The sequence below is a fragment of the Ambystoma mexicanum genome, chromosome 10, assembly GCF_040938575.1.
Source record: "Ambystoma mexicanum isolate Mex_15411 chromosome 10, UKY_AmexF1_1, whole genome shotgun sequence".
Taxonomy (NCBI): Eukaryota; Metazoa; Chordata; class Amphibia; order Caudata; family Ambystomatidae; genus Ambystoma; species Ambystoma mexicanum.
Window position 1 is genome coordinate 192,921,636 of NC_090932.1, and position 25,552 is coordinate 192,947,187.

At 46.1% G+C, this 25,552-nt stretch overlaps 1 protein-coding gene across 2 annotated transcripts in view; it reads right to left on the minus strand.

The window, feature by feature from the left end:
* Positions 1 to 25,552, minus strand: part of PDLIM2 (PDZ and LIM domain 2) — a 439,577-nt gene that overhangs the window by 125,494 nt on the left and 288,531 nt on the right. For both annotated transcript variants that reach the window (XM_069617703.1, XM_069617704.1), the window contains one exon: positions 7,193 to 7,326. In XM_069617703.1, coding sequence (XP_069473804.1) covers positions 7,193 to 7,326 — 134 coding nt within the window. The remainder of the gene's footprint in view (positions 1 to 7,192; positions 7,327 to 25,552) is intronic.

The window sequence follows — 25,552 nt, forward strand, 5'->3', positions numbered from 1 at the left end:
GTTCCAGCTCCACCGTCCCGCCGTTTTTCATTTTCTGTCGAGGCGCTGCATCAAATATGATTGACAACTCTCCCAGCTCTTCCTTTTCACGGTCTTCGCGTGTGCACCATGTCTTTTCCTGTCTTTTGTGCCACATTAGTGATTTATTTCTGGTTAACCCTTTCAGTGCGGTCATTCCTTCTCCCTTAGCAGGCCAAGAACAGACCGCCCTTTGTCTAGTGTAAGCAGGGTCGGACTGAGACAAGAGATAGGCCTGGACACCCAAGAAAAAGTGGCACATCCCTTGCCTCACGACCCTTGACCTCTGAAGTGATGTCATTTGACCCCACCCGAAAGTGACATCCCAGGAAGTGATGAAACACGACCTTTCACCCCTTGACAAAACAGGAAGTGGCATCAAATAGCATTGTTCCTAAGTACACTACGAAAAATATGGTTCTGATTGCACTAATGTGATATAAATTTCATACAAGAATGGATCACCATATCTATCAATATCTGTGTGTATATATTCTTTTTGTCACATTACTGTGAATGCAAGCAGACGTCCAAGGCCAAATGATAATATGTTATTGTATAGCACTTACGCTTAAGCTCTTTTTTATAGAACATATATGCATACAATATCACCCAACCTTTGCTGGTACTCATTTATTGAACTCCGAAGGATGAAAGGCTGAGATGGCCTTTCTGGTATTCGAACCTGCAGATCACACACACCTTGCAGCAGCAGGCGCTCAACCCACTGAGCTATCATATCGGCTATAATAAAATGAGCGATTATTCTGTAGTGGATACCATTGAACTGGTAACTGAGATTTAACAGCAGACCAGTTAAGTTCATCTGCAGGTCTGGTGTAAAGTTGCCCGCATGTCAAGCCTGCGTGCATCTACTTTTAGGCTTCAGAGGTTGGCAAAATAGGGAAAGCAGCGCACTCACAGGACATCCCATACTCTGAGCACTTGTGCTCAGAGTATGCAAACAAACATCCTGAACAGCATGCCAGGGAGATGGGAAAAATGGACACATTACAACAAAGCATTCATTGTGGCACAACGCAGTCAATGGCCACTTGATGTGCTATGGTCAAATATTTCTACACTGTACAGAAGCTTTTAGGCACAAAGATTTTGTCAAGTGACCAAGGACACCAAGATGGAATGCACACATCCTGCATGCAAATCAATCATCAAAGCAAGGTAATGTGTTACATTGCTCTGATGAATGATGCCATTGCGGGTGTTTTTATTTCAAATTGTTATTATTCTTTTTTCAAAATGTTGTTATTTTTTTATACCGGCCCAGGCGTGGGCAGAAACCGGCCCCTAGAGTCTACACATGATTTTGGCCTGGCCAATCAATCCAACGCTGATTGTAAGGCCTTTCATTTTTGTCTTATGTTCAGAGTGACCCTCCCGTCTGACCTTAAACCTCTTACGTAGTCCAGTGGAAACACAAGCAAATCATAGACCTTCTTGTCCAATTTCAGTAACGTGGACGAAACAGGCTTATCTCCGCAAGGCCGTGGATCGTTGGTTAGTTGCAACCCAATGAAAATATAATTATTACCCAATGATAAAAGGGACCGCCCAGTCAAGGTTGTATAAAAATATCTACTTTATTATTATTACAACAGACAGTTCTACCACACTCCGAAATACCACCCACCTTGTAAAGGAATGTAGAGGACAGACAGACAGTTTCAAAGAAGGAAAAGCGATGCACTCTGGATACTGACAGGAGGGTAGTCGGTAAAGTAATTCATCTCAATAGTTCAACACAAAAGGAGCAATGGGCCATAGAATCTCCCTAGGTGCCTTCGGAGAAGAACATTTCATGACAGAACCACAATGTACCCTGTGCTGTAGAAGTTCTTGGTGCTCGACAGTGTGGAGTCCGGTTTAGGGCACTTTGCAGCTTCTGCGACAGAGTTCAAGACAGGAGGCAGCTGGGGGTAGCAGGCAGCAGGCAAGCAAGGCTGGACGGAAGGCTGCAGGCTGGCCTACACAGCGGCTCGGATCAGGAATCGTCTCAGTGCTGGTTGGCGGGTCTGAAGCACTGGCTGAGGCGTTTAAGACGGCGTTAGCGACTGCAGCGTAAAAACAGTCAGCAGTGCAGTTGGTTGCAGATCAAAGGGTAACTGCTCGAAAATCTCAGCCAAGGTGGACGACGGTAGATGCTTGCCCATGCACTCCTAGCTTCTTCACTGGGATGATGTCCTTTAAGGTAGACGGCCCAAAGCTGAGGAGAGTGTTGCAGGCAGCTCCCATGTCCTTGGTTTGGTTCACTGTGTGCTGGCTGCGTACTGGTTCTGGTGCTGCTGGAGGGTGCTCTGGATTCTGTATCTGCCTCTGTTCCCTGGGAGATGTTTAGAGGAGGGATCTTGCTTCCCTCAGGGAGGTCCTGGCCTTCCATCACTGGTGGAAGATGCAAGACAGATTGTAACTACAGCCAGGGTCCAATGCTGAGTTCTTTGTGCTACTCCTTTCAACGTCTTCAGATTTTCTGCCCAAAAGAGGGGCGCAGCCCTCTTTTAAAGCCAAATGGGCCACATTGATTGGTGTAGGCTAAGCTTACCTTAATTAACCAATCCTGGGTCCCCACCAACAATCTCCTGTATGCATGTGGTCATAACAAGAGTGCTTTGCAACAGAAAAATTAAAGGGGTGAAAAGATGTAATGCTAAGTCCAACCCATCTTCCTGTCTGTTGTGGATCAAAGGGTCCCTTTAGTTAATGAAGCTCTATGTGGTTCCTGATTAAAGCGGCAGGTCTCCCTTGAAGCTGCGGAGAGATCAGACCTTATGTCTCCATGAAACCACATACTCGTGCCTTCTGAATGGGGTCCCCCTCTGTGGATGACTACTGTAAATATGCAGTCCCAGACATGACCTTTCAGTGTCCATTGATACTAAGGGCGGGTGCTGGCTTCAAGTTGACACAGTTGGGGTTTCCTGTCTCCTTTGTTAACCTCTGCAGCCAGGCCCCATGTGGGCCTGTTTTAAGTGTTAGTATGCTAATTATGTAAATTGCTGCCACCATTCTGCAGGGCTCAACAAAAGGACAGGGTGGGTCCATGGAGCCAATGATAGTTAATTAGGTTGGCTATGGCAGGGGGAATGTTTTTCTCTCCCCATTCTGACAAGACATGCTGTAATCCGGACAGTCATATTCCAACTAAATATGACAGGGGGGTTGGTGCCTGTAGGCTTTTCCACCCAGAGTACACAGGTCTATGTGTATTCGTGCTGTGAGCATAGGAAAATGTGTGCGGACTAGCCCTACACATTTTCTGGAGGTTCACCTACCATCGTTCAATTTCTTTTAAAATTTCAAAAAACCCAGGCGAGCGCACACCCACCCTGTGGATGGTCCAATTCCTCACTCTCAACCCCAAAAAACCTGCAAATCACCCTACATTTCTTTCTTGGACCCTAAGCGCCCATCCATTGCCCAAACTTGTGAAACACTTGTGTACGAGCGCGATAGAAATAAAATATCAATATCAATAAAATACCCCCTTTTCCAATCAAGTCCTTGGGTAAGACCGGGTAGGCGGGATGGATGTCTAATCCCATGAATCCCAGAAGGGGGGAGCAGACCCACCCACGTGCAACATACTGCAGCCTCTGCAGCCTCTTCGGGCAGGCCCCTGGGATAAAGGGCATTCGTCCATTGCGGGGCCCTCCTCGGGGACCCTTGGCCCATAGTTAGGGAGTGGAACTATAGACACCCTCTACTGCTTCTGCATAGGGATAAGTCTGAATAAGCGAGAAAACCCTTAAATCGGACACTGCATGTGGTAATTAACTTTACCACCTGCAGTAATCCGGGGGTCTCAGTATTCACCTGGTGCTGGTGGTAAAACCCGTGGATTTTCCTAATTTCCCCACTATTGATAAACATCTGGATGTCAACTATGGCAATCCCTTGTTTGGAGGGTGCAAACGGTTTAGTTACAGTACTGGACCATAACAGCTACTGTACCATGTACAGAAGTGCACATTACGGCGAGTAAACACTTTATCTGCATTATTTGTCAAAGGGGTGAAGGCGGGCATTTAAGATGCTTCTTCTCACCCCATTCAGGGGGGTCTCCCCTGCATTTTTGTCACCTTGAGTTGAAGGCCTGTGCTGGCGCATCTTTTACTTCCAGCAAAAACAGTTATCTGGGGAAGATTTAATATTCGTATCTTTACGGTGGTGGTAAAAAAAAATGCATGCATTATAGCTGATGGAAACAACCTAAAAAAGACGCTACCACGTGCGACAATCCAGCAATACCGCAATCCCGTGGGAGACACCGCAAGAATGTGTAAAAACAAGGGGGCAGTAGAAACGGGTATTACTGGAAGGACTGTCTGCCATGTATTGCTACCGCCTGAAGCACAATGAGGGCTTAAGACAGTGTTTCCTCGCCCTCACAGGGCAATGCTTTCTGACCCAATCACTGCCGCTCTACAGGTAATTGCACCCTTTACTTCAATGCTTCTACTTTAGCACTATCTGAATTGGGTGTTTAAAGGAGTTATTTTCTTTTCTAAATAACATCTGGCTGGGCCTTCATTTAAGCTACGTGCCAAATTGATCGTCCATGCTGTGTGCACGCGCTGTAATACCCCATTCACAGGGCGGAGCCTGGATTATTCGGCCTCCTATACATACATCTGAAGGCATGTATGTATAGGCATTCATTTTCGCACACTCCCCTACGGCCCTTGACGACACTAGTGTACAGCAGAGGTACATTTGCACAGAAATATCTTGCTTGACCTTTCAATGTTTGCGCTGCTCCCTGGCAGCGTGTGACACTTGGCACAGCTGTCTTTGGCCTCCCAGTGTTTCAGTGCTGGAAATGTAGAAAAAAATAAATGCACTCTGGGAACCCTCTCCCTTTGGGGATGAGGGAGTGGGGAGGAGGGCGTGACCACAGGCCAAGCCACATCTCTTAATGGAGCACAAGCCTCAAATTTGCATAAAATCAAGGAGCATTTTGGGAGCATAAGAATGCACACAATTTTAAATGTGAAACAGGTCTGTGATAGTGATTCAGTAAAAAAAATAATTTGAGCTAATAATAGTTAAACTCTGCTCTTTCTATTGGTCAGAATACTCATCCTAACAAAAAAGTCTGTAAATTGCAGTCCATTTACCGATTTGGACAGCCATTGAAAAGTGTATGAGGCTTTGACTGCACCTTGCAGAGTCATCTGAAGCATGCACTGCCATTACTCCAGCTTAGGAACAGATCTGGAAGTATCCTGGGCTATCCCCTGGGCCTTCGGACAGAGCAGAGCTCTGGCAAGACAGAGCTCCACTCCATCTTGTTCCGGCCCATTTCCTACGCTGAGTGTACGTACCCCTGCCACCTGTGTAATGGCGAACAGCCACATTTCATCTTCCTGCGAGAACCATTCTAGCCGGAGAACTGGAAGGCTTAGGAACACATATCCAAAAGTACAAGCTGAATACCCTATTCCGCCATCACTGGTGCTCACCCAGCCTCTGAGCACCCCCATGATGATATGATATAATATAGTATTAGTAATGCGCCTATACACAAGTCTTTCAAGGCGTGACGAGGCAAGGAAGGGGGAACAGAGGGAGGACAGAGACAACAATCTTACTAGGCTAAGTGACATTGAGATTGCGCAAGGGCAGGGGGTAGGGGAAAAGTGCCAGGGGAAAGGGGAGAGGGCAGTGCTGTACATGGGATCAAAACAATAAGAAGAAGTGTGGCCAGAAGGTGCAGGTGCAAGGGTAAGTGCAGACAGCAGGTGTCCAAAAATGCAGGTAGGGGGACTGTAGGGTTAGAGATACAGACCCAAGTGCATGGGTTGTCAGGAGGCAGTGCGGGTGTGCAACTGGGCGAGCAGGCCCGGAATAAGAGGCTAGCCAGGTGACCAGTGCAGTATCAGACAGGAAATCAGCAGTGGCGACAAAAAGAGAAGGCAGAAGCAAAGAGGAAGGTCTTGAGGTGCTTCCGGAACCACAGGTGGTGCTCCTCAAGTTTCAGAGAGGCAGGGAGGCTGTTCCAGAGAGAGGTCCGAGCCAAAGAAAGAGATCTACTACCAACTCATTGCTTGGAGAAGCGACTGACCCGGAGGGAATTGGAGGCAGAGGAGCGAAGAGCTTGTGGGAAGGTTGGAGGTACTGAGTTGGAGGTATTGAGGACCGAGGCCCTAGAAGGCCTTTTGGAGAATGCAGAGGGTCTTGAACTTAATCCTTGCAGCCACTGGAAGCCAGTGCAGAGATTTCAATGCTGTAGAGATACAATCCCTGGGCTTGAGGCTGAGGACAAGTCTTGCAGTTCTGTTCTGGATGAGTTGCAGAGGGCGGAGAATAGAAGCAGGCAGATTTAGAAAGAGGCTGTTGAAGTAGTTCAGTCTAGAGAGTACCAGAGCGCTAGTGACAGTGAGCTTTTGGGGGAAGGAGAGGAAAGGAAGAATACCTCTGAGGAGGTGCAGTTGGTAGTTTGACTTCTTAGAGACATCAGAGATGTGAGGAGAAAAGGAGAGTGTGGAGTCAAAGATGACCCCAAGGTTCTTATCCTCACAGGTGGGAGCAGGAAGAGGGCCAAGAGACACCGAACAGAGAGTGACAGGAAAGGAGGGTGCAGATGTGGCGATGAGAAGCTCAATTTTACTGCTATTAAGGCAGAGATCGTTGGCGGCACAGCACTCCTGGATAGCAGACAGTCAGAGATGAGAGAAGGAGAAGAGGAGGCAGAGGGGAGCCCGAAAACGAGCTGAGTGTCATCCGCATAGCACTGAAAGTTGGAGCAGAGAGCGGCAAAGAGATGGTGCTCACATTCTCTTGTGCATGTCACTGTTGGCCCTTAAGTGACTAGAGATCATTCTATGGGATTTCAATGACAGAAATCTGGGTGGAAATTTAATTTGTGGTCTTTTGTACTTGGGGTCCCGTCCATACCCTTAGCACCCCTACGTTCTCCCTCCCCTACTCTTACCCACCCACTATATTCCATAACCCTCAACAAATCCCTATTTTACCGGCATTAATCAATCACTGCAAAGTAAATTACCACTCCAAAATGTCTGTTTATAAAACACCAATATACCCGAGAGAGGCTTGTGTGCCCCAGTGGCCCTCACTGTGCACAGAAGGTAACCAAAGACCCACCTCTTCTCCCACACAGGCCTGCCCAGCTAAGAATCCCTCACAGACCTACCTTTTCTGCGGGCTGTAGGAACGCACAATCTCTGGCGGGCTGTGGGCAGGTGGTGCCCCAGGGTGTAAAGGCGACTGGGCCCTGTACACTGGAGGAACCGGAGAGCCATTCCCTCTGGAGTAACTTGCCTGCTCCTGAAAGCAAAACAATGAGACATGAGAAAGGGGAGGAGTGGTGTAGAGCAGAGCAGAAGTCACCTGTACACTGTACATTCAGGAGGACTAAACAGACCAGGCGGCCAGGTGAAGCTGCACGGCAAGGGGTGTCTTATAACAAAGTGCCTTGTTCACAGAGGACTCAGAGTTCCAGGTACAAAAGGCAACTTCTTCACAACAGGTTGCAGCCACTGGAGGCTCCCCCAGACCCCACCAAAGACATCTCTCAGCCCAGCCAAGACTGCGGCAGGTGCCCAAGTCATGGAAGACCCCTTAACATCCCAGGGGAAATGTGCCTCATGAGGAAGAGGGTGCAGCAGTGCTCCCCGGGAAGGAAACAGAGGAAATGTTTCAGATAACTCGGAGATCAGCGGGTGTTCTGAGGAAGAGTTTGGGCCCCATTTGCACTCTAGAGGTTTAACAGGTCTCAATCTGGGCACATCGGGTGCACAAGACCCAGATTTAAACACACTTCCGAGCTGTATGGAAGGCAAATGGATGGAACGGCAGAACTCAGGCGAGCAAGGACACAAAGCAGGGGAATGAGAAAGCCTGAACACAGGGGCACGTGGGCCGCCATTACACTGCTGTCTGATCGCAACCAGGCAGACACAGCTTTTGTAATCTCGGACCATGAGACCCAAGGCATGGGCCCATGCCCAGTTAGTTAAACACTCCCAAAACCGCATAACAAGTGAGATTACAGACCAGGCACACGTGAGGTGGTTCAACCATGAGGGAACCCCCAAATATGAAGAAGCCTACTAATGGGGAGACGGAGTCACCAATCAGACCACTCAACAGGACAATTACAGCGAGAGCCAGGCTATTAAAGGGAGCATAGGCCTCTTGTGTTTGAAGGTGTTGGGACATTGTTGCGGAATGCGAGTTATGCTGCCGGGAGGAGGCAGAGAACCTCGAAAGTCAGAACCTGTGTTGGCCACGCCAGTTAGGACATACAGAAAGATCCAGCACAGCTGGTGGATAACCCAGGCGAGCCACTCTCTTGATGATGCCTGGATGAATGAGAAGTCCCAGTGCTTAATTTGTGAAGGGGGCTTGCCAGGTCACAGCCCTGGCACTTATTTCTGAGCCCCAGCACTTATGTTTAAGTGCAGCTTAATTATGTTGTGGTGTTTTGGCAATTTTATTATTTTAACTGTCAGTCAGTCATAGTAACATAACAATCGAAAACAGTGTGCACTGGCCAGGGTCTCTGCATCCTGGGCTGACTCGTTATTCACAAACCTGACAGCCCAGGTTGGCAGGGCAGGACTATTTATAAATTTCCAGGAAAAAAAATGAGATGCAAGGTGACAATCCCTGGCATTGATGCTGACCATGTCCACACACTGCTCCACTCAGCCTGCATGGCACTGCTGAAACTTCTCTGGTGTAATAGCCAGCAGGGTGTGTTATCAACAGGACAATCACCAACCAACAACCCCAACACAGGGCTAAGTCAGTTAAAAAACCCATATCGAACAGGACAGCTAGTCATGAGTGCCAACCATCTTGCTGCAGTGTTTGACAGGCAACTCATAAGTTCAGTAATGATTTTGCCTAAATTCGTCCATCAAATTACCAAAGGAGGAAAGCATGTTTGCTCTTTTTTCCTGTGGTTAGATGGTCAACATGCTCCACTTGACACTGATCGGATTAGAGGAAAATGTTAACAATGATGTGTTTTAAAGAAACATTTGAACATTTATTTTATTTCAAGACACACCTAATATGTTACTTTGATTTCACCCTCAATGAACCAGTGAAAGTTGGAGCTTTAACCCCTTGTATGTTGACACCGTATGGAGCAGCCGTGTGACACTGTATGGGGCAACAGTAGGTGGTGTCGACTGTAGATGGGGAGCTGCCCCTTCCCCCATGCAAAAAACGATTTGGGCCCTGGCACTTTTTTCCTAATAAATTAAGCACTGGTCTAGACTGAAGTGCCGGCTAGGAGCCTGGGCCCAAAGGCTGGTAGGATCAAGGCCTTGAAAGAAGAAGCCAGAGTATAGCTTGCCGCTTGCTCTAGCCCCAAACACTGCCAGCAGTTTCAAAGCCACCAGATACAACTAAAGAGGTCTGCAATGTTGAAGGAACCCAGGTAGTTGGGAGGGTGGGGGGTAAGAGAGGGCGGTTGTAGGGGATGCCTACCCAGATGCACCCAGGAAGGGGAGGTAGAATTCCTAACCAGAGGAACCCATAGCGGAAGAGAGGAAGATTCAGGTGTTGAACAAGAAAAGTATTTGAAGAACATCCAGGGAAAGCAGGGACAGATACAGGGCTTGCACCAATAGGCTTTTTGCAGCGGTACCATCCCTGAATACTGGTCAGCGTTTGGGATCATCCATCTAATGGACAAGACAAGTGAAAAACAAGTGTCTTGGGCCACTCAAAAAAGCCTGTAACTGAGTGAGGTGAAGGGTACCTTTCCTCAACTGGGGTGCTTCAGGAATTTGGGGTTCAGAACTTCATATTAGGCGTAGGATTTAGATTAGGGATGGGACTTTGGAATCCAGACACTAAATTCATTTAGAATAGGCTGAGACTGGATATAGTTGTACCTCATTCTGATACTTTTCCCATAGTATGTTCCCTGTTTTGATGCTCAGTATTTCCCCTACGTCTTGTAAGCATTTGTCTCACCCTGCCTGGCCCTATAACCTGGTTTAGGGAATTTAAGGGTACGGGACAGCTCAACAGGTGCCCATCTATATGACTAGACTAAGAAGAAAAAGAGAGGGGAGACAACTGTCTCCAAGAGTCTGATTGGGAGGGAGATGTATATATCCAAGATCAGAGTGTCATAGGATGGACGGATAACCAATCTTGCTATGGTGGCCGGTTTGGTTTACGTTATCCCTCGTTTACTTTGTTCCTCTACCCCTTTGCCATGTGTCGGTCTATAAATAGAATAGAGCTGGTTATACCTCACCTATTTGCATTCAAATGTTCTGTTCCCACCTCCTCATGATAGATGTGAGGAGGACAGTTGCCCTCTTGAGGCTACATAACATTATACACTTGTGTTCCTTTCAAGCTGCCAAGCAGTAATCCTGTCATCTTTGTAGAGGAGGGATGGTAGGCCAGATTTACCTTTTTGTGAGATCTTCAGACCCATTTATGGGACACTTAAACTTAGTCTTTCACCTGTGCTTTTTAGGACCTCTGGCTTATTTTCGAGGTCAGATGACATCTTACCGAAGTCTTGTTGCGACTTCCACCCTCATTTTACTATACAGCCCTATGGTAGTCTACATGGCTCATAGCAGATGGATGCTTTCTAAGTTCCTTATTTTGGCCCTAGGTCATAAGATCATGCTACATTCATTTGGGGGAGTAGGCCAGCAGCAGCTGTAATTTATTTATTGGGTATTTATAATGCGCCTATACACAAGGTGAAAAAAAACAGGGATAAAGAAAAATTAAAACGGTCCTACTAGGCACTGTGGCAGAGGCGTTGCTAGGGGGGGGCTAAGGGGGCTATAGCCCCTGGTCTTTTGTTTTTAGCCCCGGATATAATTTCAGGAGCTACAACCAAAAGGCTAACTAGCCCCCAGTCCTGACAGTTCCGACATTAGCTTAGCCCTGGGTCTTTTTCAGACCTAGCAACACCCCTGCACTGTGGCATTCGGATCATGTAAGTGCAGTAACAAGAAGTGCGGGGGAGAGCGAAGGGGGAAGTGTTCGTCAGGGCGGAAGGGGCCGTGGGTTAAGCGAGTGCCAGGGGAGACCAGGTGGATCGTGCCAGAGGAATGCAGAGAGTGCTGGGGAAAGATAGTCCACGTGCTAAGTGCTAGGGACGGGCTGGAAGGGGTCAAGGGGATCAGGCCCAGTCAGGCTAGTGCAGGGGGGAGGGAGCCCATAGAGCAAGTGCAGGATGGGGCGTGGGAGTCAGGGGAGACCAACTGCAGGGATAGACTGGTCCAGGAGGGCCTGGTGCCCTGTAAGAATCTGAAGGAACCAGGCAGCCAGTCTAAGAGGCAGAGGGGAACATTAGCGGGGGAGAGGGAAGGAGGAAGAGAAAAGAAGGGTCTTGAGCAGCATTTGGAACTTAAGGAGATCTGGCTCAAGTCTGAGAGGGGCAGGGAGGATATTCTAGAGGGAGGCACCTACTGAGGAGAGAGGTCTACCCCCCACTCTCTGCTTGGAAAAGCCTCTGATCTGCAGAGAGTTGGAGCTAGAAGACATAAGGGCTCTAGCTGGGAGGTATTTAGGGAGAGAGAGTTGGATGTAGTGGGGTCCCAGGCCCCAGAAGGCCTTGTGAATGATGCAGAGCATCTTGAACTTGATTCTCTGAGCAACTGGCAGCCAGTGGAGAGATTTTAGGGCTGGAGAGATGCAGTCTCTGGGCATGAGGCCAAGGATAAATCTAGCAGTCCTATTCTGGATTAGTTGAAGGGGGCAAAGGCAGGAGTTAGGCAGATTGAGGAAGAGGCTGTTGCAGTAGTCCAGCCTGGAGAGGACCAGAGCTCTGGAGACATTGAATTTCTGGGGGAAGGAGACAACCAATAGATTCAGTGTGGTGGATATGCTGGGAGATGGCCAGCTTCTCCAAGAAGCTTTGCCTACAACAGGGGGGGGAATTTAGTTTTGGCTACAAGGGAGATGTGATCTGATGTACCACATTATTAACACAATGTACCCCTTCAGTAGTCATTGAGGTACTAATGCATTTCAATACTATTCTCCGCCATTTTGTTTTTGGGCCTTTGCTTGGTTTAGGGAATCCACGAGACAGGCATAAAATGTCTCTTGTGCAAATGTGTGCTTCTGTGAGGTTAACCCAGCACCCACTATAGTGATTGGGCTGGTTTAGACTGGCCCCTTTCTCCTGATAGTTTAATATGAAAACTATGCAAACTAAGTGGGAGGTTCTAAGTGTTTGGTGATTTTTAGGGTCAGCCGATTGGCTGGCCACCAAAACATTTGTGTAGCTGCCCTTGTATGTGACTAGAGGGCTGGCTCCAGCCATCCTCTTAGTAAGTGGGTCTATCTAGGGGAGAACCTGACCCTTCCTCAACTATACTGGGATTTTAATATATTTGCTTGCCTGCTGCTGGATGATTTCTGGCACAAAGCTGTGCTGCTGAAAGGCTAGGCTCATACTGGCTGGGTTTTGTGCCCCATGGCCTTAGCTCAGTTTTGGATTGTTGGCTTATGGCCGTCCTTCTGGACTGTGCCGCACCCTCCTCAGTGGAGGGGCTCAATGTTCTGTTTGGGACCTTTTCTGGGCTGTTTTCTCTGCATTGTCCACAATTATCCTCCTGGTCATGTGCCCTGAGGTAGGAAGCTGTCATTCTCTTCCACGGTGGTGGCATACCACTATCTCACCTCTGCTCTGTATTTGGGCCATCCTGAATTGCTGCCACCATTCTTTTGGTCATGGCACTATTTTCTGCTGGCTGGACTACCATTCTTGACCTCAAAGTCCTGCGTGGTCCAGTTCCTCAGTCATCTTGGCATCTTCCTCACCGTTCTCACTACTGGCTTATGGGTCACCCTTGTGAGGAGGCAGAATGGGTCCTCCTGATTGTCTTTGGTGAAGTCCGTGTCCCCGAGTGACCGGGTGCTGCAACTTGACCTGAGCCAGGATTTGTACTCACCGAGTTGTTTCGTGGTTCCTGAACGGTTTTCTCTTTGACTGAAAACATGAGAAGTTAACTTTGATCCTAGTGGGTTATTCTTCAAACACACTGTCAGGGGTCCCCCTTGTTCTGTGGTCATAGATTAAAGTAGGACCCCTTCTACTGCTGGTTGTCTTTGGTGAACATTGGCCTGAATACTGCTTTTATTCTTTTCATCCATTCCTGGGTCTTGAACCTGGAACTGAACACTTGAGAGGGTCTCCTTTGGCATCCCCTTGGGACGGTTTCACCTTTCTCTACACCTTCAGGGTAGAACTCAGACACATCTGGCTTTTTACCGATAAACATAATGGCGTCTATTGACTTTTTCCTGTTATTTAGCAACTCTGACAACTTCTCAAATGTTTCCAGGGTCCCCATTGGATCCCTGGAGTTTTCTACAAAGAAGTGAACTATGACCTCCTCCAGCTAATTTATTTTTTTCAGTCTCTACCTTACACGCCTGCCTCTGGAAATGTATTGCTACTGTATCTAACTAATGAGAGGTTATTCTATATTGTTCAATTTCTTGGAGGGTGATGAGAATTTCTGGGTCTGCTACTCAGAGCCTGATGTTACAGCTTTTGGTAGCGCTTGGCATTGTTGGCTAAGTGCTAAGCCCTTTTCTCCTGCTAGGTGCTATATATAATATATGGTATACATTTGTATCATGAATGCTACTATGTACTAGAGGTGTAGGAATCAATCCAACCTATTAATGCATTGCTGCGATGAATTGACTACTGCTCTGCATGGGTACCGGGATGAGTACTGGCTGAAGCACCAACCCTCATCCCCACGCTACTACTAAACCAGCAGCAATCCCAATCATAAAGGTAAAACAAGCACAATCTGACAGGTATGCCTCATTCAACTCCTTTGGTAACATGGGCCGAGAGCAAGCTTTTCTCTGACGGGTGTAAGATAATACAGTTGCCACACAAACAACAATAATACAGTGATATCAAAATAAAAGAACGCCCAACAGAGGTTCTATAACAATAAGGTTCTTTAAAGTAATAAATGCACGCAAATAAAACACTACTGACCCACCTCTGTAAAGGAAATGCAGAGAAAGACTTTAGAGTAAAGGGGAATGTTGCGTGGATAGACAGGGGGTCTCAGGAAAAGGATTTCAGCAGCCAATGTCAATGTTCAATGATATGTCTTGTAATAGGCAAAGAATGAGGGCTTAAAAGTCACTAATGTCTGCCAAGGTGGACCAGGGAGACATGCCCTCTTCAAATACCTTTGGTTTCTTGCCTTGGAGGACCAACAACAATGATCGGTGCTTCTAGGCACTTTGCTGCAGTCAAGCTAAGCTTTCCCAATGATGAGTCTGTTCGAGGTGCAGGCTATCATGTCAGCATTCGAGATGGGCCAAGTAGATGTCTTCGAGCGGTTTGTGTCAGTGGTGAGACAATGCTTATGCTGTGTTGAGTTGGCGTTTAAATTGGTTGCTTCCCTAGAGTTGTGCCGGTGGTCGGCTCGAGGCAGTAGCTTATAACGGGTAGAGTAGGTGTCTGGATGGCTCAAAGAGCAGGTAAGCATTTCGACGAGCTTAGAGTGCCAAAAGAACCACAGCAGGACCATTAGGGGAGCAATGTGAGGGGAGTGCGGTTGAGCTGGCTTGAAATCCTCTGTAGGTTGTAAACAGTGTTCTGAGCTGCCTTTGGGCTTCTGAGTTGCTGAGAACCCCCGTCCAGGGTCTCCAGGGACAAGGCAAGTCTTTTATTCCCGCACTTCCACTCCAGGAAGCAGGTCCGTCCCCTACAGTGGTTTCTTCACCTCGAGTGAGCAGGATCCTGTGTCCTGTGCACAGGCAGCACAAATGCCTAGGTGCACATCAGTTTCACCCCAAATGTGTCCCTGAGGTGGGTAGGGAGAAGGGTTTTTCTTTTCCTTGGAGCCTTCTCGCTTCACTTCTATGGCAGAGGAATTTTGAATTGACTGTATCATCAACAGAGTTAAAGGTGAATCCTTCAAGTCTTGATGTCCAAAGAAGAAGAATCTAAGGGCACCTCCTTTCACAAGCAAAGTGGGGGTGCAATCAAGGTTGCTGTAACAAGTGTCCCTTGCCTTCTGATGTCACAACTAGAGTGCTTTGTCTGCAGAAAGTGGGGAGGGCACAGCACCAAAAGGCAGGCACAATTAAGCAGGCAAGCAAGAACTGGAAAGGCAGGAATGGACTGATGGGGCAGACGAGCAGGCAAAAACTGGAACAATCAGACAGCCAGGCAAGGGCCAAAATCAAAGCAGGCAGGGACAGAAACCAAAATGGTGCTGTCAGAGCACAATAAGATGTACTTTGAAGGCATGGACAGGGTTAACATAGTCTTGTGGCATGGGAATGAGGCTCCAAGTTGTTGTTGGTATTTTTGCCAACTAGCCTAAGCTTCGCAATATCACACATGCGTGGAACCAGGGAGGCAGTCTGCCGCGCATGGGCATTCCAAAACACATGTTAGCGCCCATTAACCAGCGTGTATCCCAGTCCAGCCAACTCCCAAGCGCCACTGGGGATCAAGCGCCAAGACGGGTGCCACAGGTAAGTGTGTGTGAATGGATGCATACTATTGTGAGTGTCTGTTTTGGCAGTGTGAATTTGTGCATGTTTGTCATGTGTGGAGCAGGGTGTGTGGCACGCATGTGTGGGCTTGGGCCCATGGCACACAGCTTCGCAAAACCAAACCATTTATGAGTGGATAACCTCACCAAGCTGACAGTACTCTGATATCCAAATGCTGTGGCAGCATAATTATTTAACCTTGGCAGCTGCAATGTACTAACTAGATATGTCTTATATGTACAGTTTACTGTGCAGCAGGGAGGCTGGGGTGCATCATTATTATGTTTTGAATCAGATGTACAGACAATTAAAAAGTCACTTCTGCCCAGCAGCTGTCAGGAATGCACGTGACCTTATACCCTGCTACTACTGTAGAGCAGTTGCTAGAGATGTCAGGAGATGGTCACAGCAAAGGGACATTAGGGCACTTCGATTTATTTTGGCATTAAGCATTATTAAAATGGGGTCTAATTAGCAGGCATCTGTTCCAGAAATGGAATTACTTGCATCATTACATCAATAAAAAGAAGTTCAGGCTATACCGCCCGCTCCAAAAGACATTCTGTCACAGTGGCATTTTGGGTCCTTATGACGCGGAATATATGGTTTATTGTGGTCTTGGGTTTCCTTTTTCCTTCCACTCCTTAGCCTTTTATCTATTGTGTCTACCACGAGGTTGTGGATATACACTTAGTTGCATGGCAAGTAGCGCTCACAATTACAAGTAAATGCTGCATGTCATGCAATCATGAAAGGCAATGTTTACTCACTTTGCACAGCAAAGTGCAAAAATGCAGGCCAAGGGACGGCGTACATTCGCACGTGCCACCTATTGCCCTTCACTTTTGCACTCCCCTGCGCAAATGATGAAAAATTGGTGGCACAGATCCACCTACGTGTATGTCAACATGTAATGGCGCCCATCCGTCAAATTATGAATTTGTAGTACATGAGCCTTTAAGTATTTAAAAACTAAATAAAATCTATGGTACTCTCTGAGATTCTCATCTGTTTGTCTGAACCTTTTCATTTTATTGCTGAACATCAAAAGGAAATTCTTTTAGCTAATGTGGTATATTTGAACTATGCATGGCAATAAATCCAGCCAACTGTTAAGCTAATGCAGGAGAATGAAAGAGGCCTGTCAACTCATTTCAAATCAATCATTGACTGGAGCAGTTACATAGGCTTTTTTACATGGGCCATGTGCTGAAGCATGTGATGCTGTGAATAGGGCAAATGCAGGGCATTAGTCTAATATTAAATTAGACACAGAAAAGAATTTGGCTCATAAATTTGGAACCATAGGACTTTGAAAAATCAAAGAGTGTGTTTCGAAGCTGAGAGTCTCCTCTTTAATCTGACATAACATAATAATCTTCAAAATACAAGACAACCTAGAAAAAAACTCAACGCTAGAAAACTGCCTCTGCGATGTATTCAACTGGATGAACTCTCACTGCCTCAAAATCAACCCAGGCAAAACAGAAATAATGATCGTCACAAAAAATGGAGGAGAAAACCACTTCATCCCTTGGCCAAGGGAACTCCGGACAACCCGACACGTTTGCCAATTGTAAAAAACCCGGGGGTCCTGATGGACAATAATCTCACCCTACAGCCACAATTAAACACCCTACTCAAGAAATGCTTCTTTCTCCTGCAAGCAGCAAAGAGGATCCTACCGTTCCTATCATTTGCCAACAAAACTACCACCATCATCGCTCTCGTCATGTCTAGAGTAGACTATGCCAACAGCCTATACTTAGGTATGTCTGAACGACTTCTAAAAAAAAACTACAACGCAAACAAAATGCGGCAGCCAGACTGCTTCTGAAACTACCCGGAAGAGAACACACCACACCAGCGCTAAAAACACTACATTGGCTACCAATAAAACAACAAATAACATTTAAAACAATGTGCATCACGCACAGAGCAATACGCAGTCAAGGTGCTGAGTTCCTGAGAGACAAACTGCGTCTACATCAACCAACAAGAACACTCAGATCAAGTAATGACATCCGCCTGGAACCGAAACCCCACATAAAAGAAAACTCAGAGGATCTTCTTTCTCTCACCAAGCGCCAAAAACCTGGAACAACCTTCCAAAGTACATACGTAACACAAGAAACGACCTACTATTCAGGAAACTACTCAAAACGTGGCTCTTCACGTCATAACTAGAAGACCGCACACAGAGAGACACACACAACTAAAACATTGATGAACAAAGACAGATCCTCATCCATACCAAGCAATCGACGGGGAAAAGATCCTAAGGAAAATACTCCACGACATACCAAACGACTAACCGAGAGACTTCCGTAATAGGACCAAAAAAAAACGAATTCATAGCAAGACGAACACGGAAACACCAGGACGACTCATCAGTAGCACCCTGGCCCTAAACCATAGCCATGCCCAACAGACCTAGAACTCCCATCCATTAGCTCCAAACCAGAGGGTGAGAAACAGAAATAAGCATTCACATTACACAATGCTCATCAAGATACAGCGGGAAGCAGAATGCGCCATCACACACAAACAACCAAACAATAGCTCTTAAGGAAGTCACCCCACGGAAAACCGAAGGAATAACTGAAAGATAGTCATGATAGGAGGAAACGAACGACTGAATACACAGGCTGACCAAGACGGAAGCACTAGGATGTCTCATTAACAGCACCCTGACCCTGAACCATTCCAATCTCCAACAGACCATTGTCACAATAGATAACGAGAGAATAGGTAGCACCAACCTCAGTTGCACACCCAAAGGAAATGTTCAGGCACACCTATCACTCCATAAAATACTCGCTAGGATACAGCTGGGTCCACGCCGCACCATCACACCACAGCGAGACGGCCTATAAGGAATCAGCAACAGCCCCACCTGCAGGGATACAGCTCAAATGAAACCAGAAGTATCGGAATCAGAATACAGAGCCCACTAACCTAACCTTCAAATCTCTGCATACTCAAACCACATAAAACTCACACAACCATTTCTCTCCCAGCAATCCACACGCACCTTACCACACTGCTTCAACAACACAAACAGCACCTACAGCACAAAAGGTCTCGCCTGATCCGATACTTGCACCAAAGCCCAGCACACAGTGTATACCGAGTTGAAGCCGCCAACAGCACACCACCTCTCCCCCTCTACTGCTCCCCATCCTCCCGACTAATCCTACCCACCCTTCTTCCTGTTCACAGATCCGCCAGAGCACCTGTGGAGCAATTCTGTTGGTGACAGTGCGGTATATAAGTACCTTTAACATAACATAACATGGATATTCCATACATTTATCAAAATTGTTAAAATGATTACATTTCATACATTTAGAAAGAAATATGATACAGATTTTTGTTGCATATCCAGAAGTGCATCCGCGAGAACAGATTTCACAAATCCATATTTTTTTGAGGTTGCAGGTTGCTATTGTGAATTATGGATTTAAATGATTTAACATTTAAGATATTAAGAGCGGATTGGGGCCCCACCTTTTTTCTGGTCTTGAATCTAGAAATGTTAATCATCCAATGAAGATTGGGGGAGGTGTATTCTATAAGTGTGTCTGACTATGAGGCAGGCCAGTGGAAAATTGCACCAATAAATAGTCTGACATAATCAGGACATAAGCATGGGAATAATTTACACTTTAAAAAGTGGAGGCACAGTGGGGATACGATTCTGACCCTGGGAAAAACTGCAGGAAACGATACGCCTTGTTACTATTGGATAAGTGCTGAATACTGATCTCATCTGTGGATGGCAATGCCTTATCCCTGAGGGAATTGGAACCACATTAACCAAAGGCAGTCCTAACTTCATGGAAGCAGATCAGGGGGGTAAGGATGACTGGGAGAATTCCATTGTAAGAGTGCCACTGCTGGTTCCATGCCATTAAAGATCAATTAAATGTGGGCATGGGAACTCCCCAATATAAATGATAGCTGCTCTCTAGAACTATTCTCCTCTTAAGTCTCTGAAGGGGTGGGGGTGGTTTGGAAAGGGCACTGCCAAAAAGCATTGATTTTTAAATGGAGAAATGAATGAAAAGTGCAATCCCACTGCATCTGCATGTAAAATCAAGTGAGATGTAATTTCAGTCCAGGCCAAAAGACATTTCTGAGCTGTGCGTGCAGTGATGTAGCTAGCATTTTATGTAGTATGCACGCAGAGCTTTGTAAATGATAATATTATTACATTGTACATATAGTGTTTTCACAGAAATAGTTAACATTAAGCTGTGATATGAAGCGGTCTGCACTATAGCCTAATGAAGATCTGCTTGATGATGTGTGTTTTGTGAAGGTCATAGCTATTTAATAAGGATTGTAATATGGGAGCACGTTTAGTTGTGTCATTACTACTCCCATAGAAAATTATGCAAATATAAATCCCAAGAAATTCTCCTACTCTTGATGACATAGTACAGAAAAAGAATCTTGTGGGGGTGAGACTCAATCTGCTAAATAAAAGGGGGAGGTTTACATATACCTTTTAAATAAAATCCGAAAAATCATTCTCCCGTGTTGGATGGGTGGGCAGACATTTTAATGTGTTTTGAATTCAGAACACTGCTTACCTATTCAAAATCTGCAGAATTTAGATGCAATTCATGATGAAGTTACTTTAAACTCTACACACAGCCCCATCTGTACACGGGAAATGTGAGACATGCAACAGTTATTTTATTCTAGCATGTATTTGTGATATTGGGGAAAGCAAAGTTCTTTGATTCATTTTAAATGTAATTTTTTACGTGTAATTGGGAGAGGTTTTCAAATCCAGAGTTTTGATACAGTGGCCAACAAGAGGCAGAATTAGGCCTGCAATGTCTATTGCAATTCAGAATTAAACAAATAGAGATTTGATTATGGAACATAATTTTTGTGTGTGAGAAATAGTGAGATTCAAGCAGCAGGTTATTTTTGTTGTTATGCACAAGCTGCCAGGGATTGTGTAATATTGTGGTGACTTCTCCATAAAGCTTGGGGACCACCTCGGATTCTTTAAATACATTTGAATTTTCATCAAACCACCTGTTTCTTGGCCAGAATTGCCGGGTGGGCCTGTATACTAAGGTGCATTAGATCAAGGCTGCAAGCTTAGGGAAGAAGCCATACATTAACCAACATCAATATTGCAATATTGTGCATGTGATTTCATACTAATTTGCAATTTGTTCAGTATACCACTGTGATGTAGGATTGACTGCTGTGCCATGGCTGCCATTATATAGAGAGGTTTGTTCTACCTTTTGGTTGGAGCTATGTTTTGCCATTAACTTAGACGGTTTTACATCCCTCACTAGAGGGCTGTGGACACATCTCCCTAACAGGGTTGAGCACAGGGAGGCCAGAGGCCATAGAAAACGACATTGCATGTAAAGGGGATAAGAACAAAATGATTCTGCAAAGCAAACAATGACTTGAGATGTGAATCTCGTGCTCAATCCTCCAAACTTCTCAGCGCTAAGAAGCATCACCAAGATGTACCCGCCAAAATTAAATAACTTATGATTGCAGGAAGACGGCAGGTCTACTATCACAAAGAGGTTATAATTAGAAAACTAAGCATTGGCCAGTAACCAGGAAACCCAGTATGAAAATACACAATTGTTAAGTAACTCAAAAATGTGATGTCTCAGGTTTAGTAGTTGTGGACCATAGGGTCTCAATGGAGAGGGCCTGGATGACATATTTGTCCTCATTTGACAATCCGCTATGAATAAGGCCCAACGTTATTAAAGGCCAGAGCCTATTGGAGATATTTGGCACTGTACGGGAAGATTCTGGCCCCAGTAGACAGCTCCCTTTACCTTGATCTTAAGGTGATATGCCAGCGAGTGGGTTTGCCGGCATCGAGTGACCTTGAGGAGATTTCTGTGAAGCTCCTGACATATATTGGTGTGGGCTCTCAGACCTGCTTGCGAATCCATGCAAGTAAAGAGAGTATTGTATGATGCGGACTGGGTGAACACAGTGGAGGCGCTTCATCAATATCCCTCAATGATTCATTTACGTGCGATTATAAAACATGTGGCACTTTATAAATGAAAAAATAAATAACCTATCAGAAATAGAATACATATGGTTTCTCGAGATTTTCGTTATGTGCTTTGCTTCATAAGTCAAGTGTATCATTCTTATTAGGACTACAATATATATTGGACGTAGTTTGTTTACCTCTGCTTGTGCAGCTGTTAACAATGGCTGTTGTGGTTCTAGCATACAGAGAGAGAAGGAGAAAGCGACCAAAAGAGTGGAGGGAGGGAGAGAGAGGGAGAGAGAGAGAGAGAGAGAGACCAACCAATAGGGTGGAGGGAGGGAGGGAGACAGAGAGACAGAGAGATAGAGAGATATCAGTGTACGATATGGGTACAGCTCGAATGGAATACTTAATCTCCATATTGGCAGATTTTGTCGCTAACCCTCCACTTCTGGGTGGCACCACTTGACCATGACATTGAGGATCAATGGGAGATGTAGAGCTTCTACAATGTTAGAAGCAATAAAGTCATTAAACAGGAAATCATTGAATGCTCCGAACATCGCAGGTGACTCCACTGAAAGAAGTCACAGGGTGGAAGCGAAGTCCTCTGAGGTTTCACTTGAAGGGGATGCCTGCAGTAAGCAAAGGTAAGATCCTTTCCTTTTCCTCGAGATTAAGGTCATTGACTTGATGCAATTTGATGAGATAAAGGTCAAGCAATACAAAGTTAAGAAACACCTCTCTACAAGTAGGAACTCTAGTCCTCCTTTGACCGGGACATTGGTAAGAGCACCCTTAGTAAACATTTAAAAATCACAGGGCTTCACGTTCTCAAAGCCCGGACACAGAGGGCCTCCAGTACCACTGCTGACGATTCCTACTGTGGTGGCTCTCACATCAGAACAAATCTAGAAGATGGTGGCGGATATCGCCCGTGCTGTCCTACGTAGACATTTCTCTGAGACTAAAGCTCCTTATAATCCTCCCATTACTCGCACTGTTCCTCAGAATCAGTACCCACGCTGACTGATGAGGATTCAAGACTCAGGCCAGAAGTTATCTGGCAAGTACCCATGCAGAGATATAATGAAGTATTTTCACATATTAAAATTAATCTGAGCCTACAAGAAACACGGCCCCTGCCACCTGCCCTCCAAAAAGCTACAGACAGGCGATGCCTGTAGCTGGTATGTTCCTTCAGCTAGCCCGAGTCTTGGAATGGGGAGACCCTTAGAAGATCACCAGTGTGATGGTATTATCATAACGCTACTGAGGGTTTTGAGGAATTCCCATACCTTCTCCATATAGACGTCGCCTTACCCGACTTCACAAAGACAAGTCTGTCAGCATCAGAGGAGATCACTTATTCAGCGCACTCCAAATGTACAAGGAGACCTTCAGAAATGTAAATTACATTACAGATTAGATTTGGGTGCAGGGGAGGAATACCAGCCCTGGCACGAATCCGTAACAAAATATATAACCAAATAGTGTGCAATCTATAGACACTCCGTCGCCTGCACACGACAAATGCTGAATAACAGCCAATTCAGTTCAATACTATGATAACAATTACTATCAACAAAAAACTGTTGCGGATTCTGGTGCAATGCTTTCGTGTATAGTAATTCGTACTCTACGTGTTTCAGGGTGCTATACCCCTTCTTCAGGAGTGGACTTCTGTAGGTATACAACAAAATAAAACAAACGAGGCCCAGATTTCATATTTAGTGACCCTTCGTCTCTACAGTACTGTAACCAGTAGTGTGCCACCAATTCCAAAGCAACCTTCACCCCAGGTGCATTCCTGGAACTGAATATATGTGAAGGTGTGAAGTATGCATTAACATTCTCTTCCTCCACCGTTACTGCATAGTGCATGGTTAATCTATTAGTGAATTAACAGCAATGGACATAGTGTGTTGGTACACAATGTATATATTCAGTTCCAGGAATGTACCTGGGGTGAAGGTTGCTTTGGAATTGGTGGCACACTACTGGTTACAGTACTGTAGAGACGAAGGGTCACTAAATATGAAATCTGGACCTCGTTTGTTTTTATTTTGTTCTATACCTACATAAGTCCACTCCTGAAGAAGGGGTATAGCACCCTGAAACACGTAGAGTACGAATTACTATACACGAAAGCATTGCACCAGAATCCGAAACAGTTTTTTGTTGATTGTAATTGTTATCATATTAAATGTATTCATTTTGAATTGATTTGGCTGTCATTCAGCATTTGTGGTGAGCATATAGACTGGACCCTATTTGGTAGCATCAGAGGAGATGGCACCCACTGACAATGTGGACGTGACCGTCGCGTCTGCAGTAATAAGTGCTCACGCCACCTCCAACTCAAGTCTCCGAGCTGAAATGTGTGTGGTTTACACTGCGCAATCTCTCCTCCGAAACAACGGAATTCTAAGTGGCCCAGCAAGATCGCAGAGACTGGTTTCTATTACCAGAGCTGTTAAAACAGCTACAATGTCCCTCAGACATTGCATTTGCTGTGTACAAGCTGACTACCTTGGCACACATGTCTGCTGTATGTGCTGTAAAACAATGCTGCCTCAGATTTAGGAAAGCAGAGGTCTTGTGTTTGTAAAGCGCTTTGGTGAAAGTGATCCAAAAATAAAAAAACAAAGCACTATCCTGCTGAAACCTATTTGTGGCAAAAAAAAAACAATTGGTTTCTGCCTGGGGGAACCTGATGCAACATGCAGCAGGTGATGCAAAAGGCCTTCGCACCAATCATGATTGATCCCTAAGCACTTTGCTGCAACCAGATCGTCATCCACCAAGAAGCGGATCCGATGGGAGCAGGTGTGCTTTTCACCCAGGAATCTTGCTGCTCCCCTTCAGCCCTGCAGGCATCCTGACTATAGAGACATCATGACTGAAAATCCCTCCTGACCCCAGTCTCCTTTTTGGGGGTGTGAAGACTTCAGGAGTTCTCCGTCATTTTGAGGGGAAATCGTCCAGAGGCCTTTGTTGAGGAATTGTACGGGAAGGCAACTCGTTCAGAACTCCGGCATTTAAGATATTGTACTGACTCAATGGCCCGGAAACCTTTCCAAGAACCTGGACCGTCACCCAGGAATTCTAGAACTGCTGAGCATGAGATTCATCACCGCAGCCCCTCGAGTAGAGCGGGGGACACCAGTCATCTCTGTTCTCTTCCTGTTCTTGAAAACTAAGGGTCCCTTAAACCAAATATACTTCAAGCGGGTGAATCAGCTTTTCAGGACCAGGTTCAGAGACTGAGGGCCTTTTGACAAGTCACCAAGCCTCCTCTCTGAACTGTATAGCGCTTTCAATCAACATCCCCTCGATAAAAGCCTTTGGGCACAAGTGACAATGCATGCAGAGTTCTTACAAGAAGAGACATTGCAGTGGCAATGTCATGCATCAAGAGGAAGTGGGTACAAGATCCAGGGCAGTAGCTGCTACAGCATCAGTGCTCTTGGAGGGGGCCGAACTCAAATGCTTCTCTCCAAGCTTCATAAATTCAGTGAGTGGAGAATGTTCGGGGCGGATCAACTCAGCAAGGTCTTCCAGGCATTGATTGAATGTGACAAATGACTGTACATTCTACTTGATTTGCATGCACTGTGGCTCACCTGTCGCATGCAAGATCTATGCCCTGCCCTTTCAGTGGAAGATCTGTGCCCTGCCCTGTCAGTGGAAGATCTGTGCCCTGCCCTGTCAGTGGAAGATCTGTGCCCTGCCCTTTCAGTGGAAGATCTGTGCCCTGCCCTTTCAGTGGAAGATCTGTGCCCTGCCCTTTCAGTGGAAGATCTGTGCCCTGCCCTTTCAGTGGAAGATCTGTGCCCTGCCCTTTCAGTGGAAGCTCTGTGCCCTGCCCTTTCAGTGGAAGATCTGTGCCCTGCCCTTTCAGTGGAAGATCTGTGCCCTGCCCTTTCAGTGGAAGATCTGTGCCCTGCCCTTTCAGTGGAAGATCTGTGCCCTGCCCTTTCAGTGGAAGATCTGTGCCCTGCC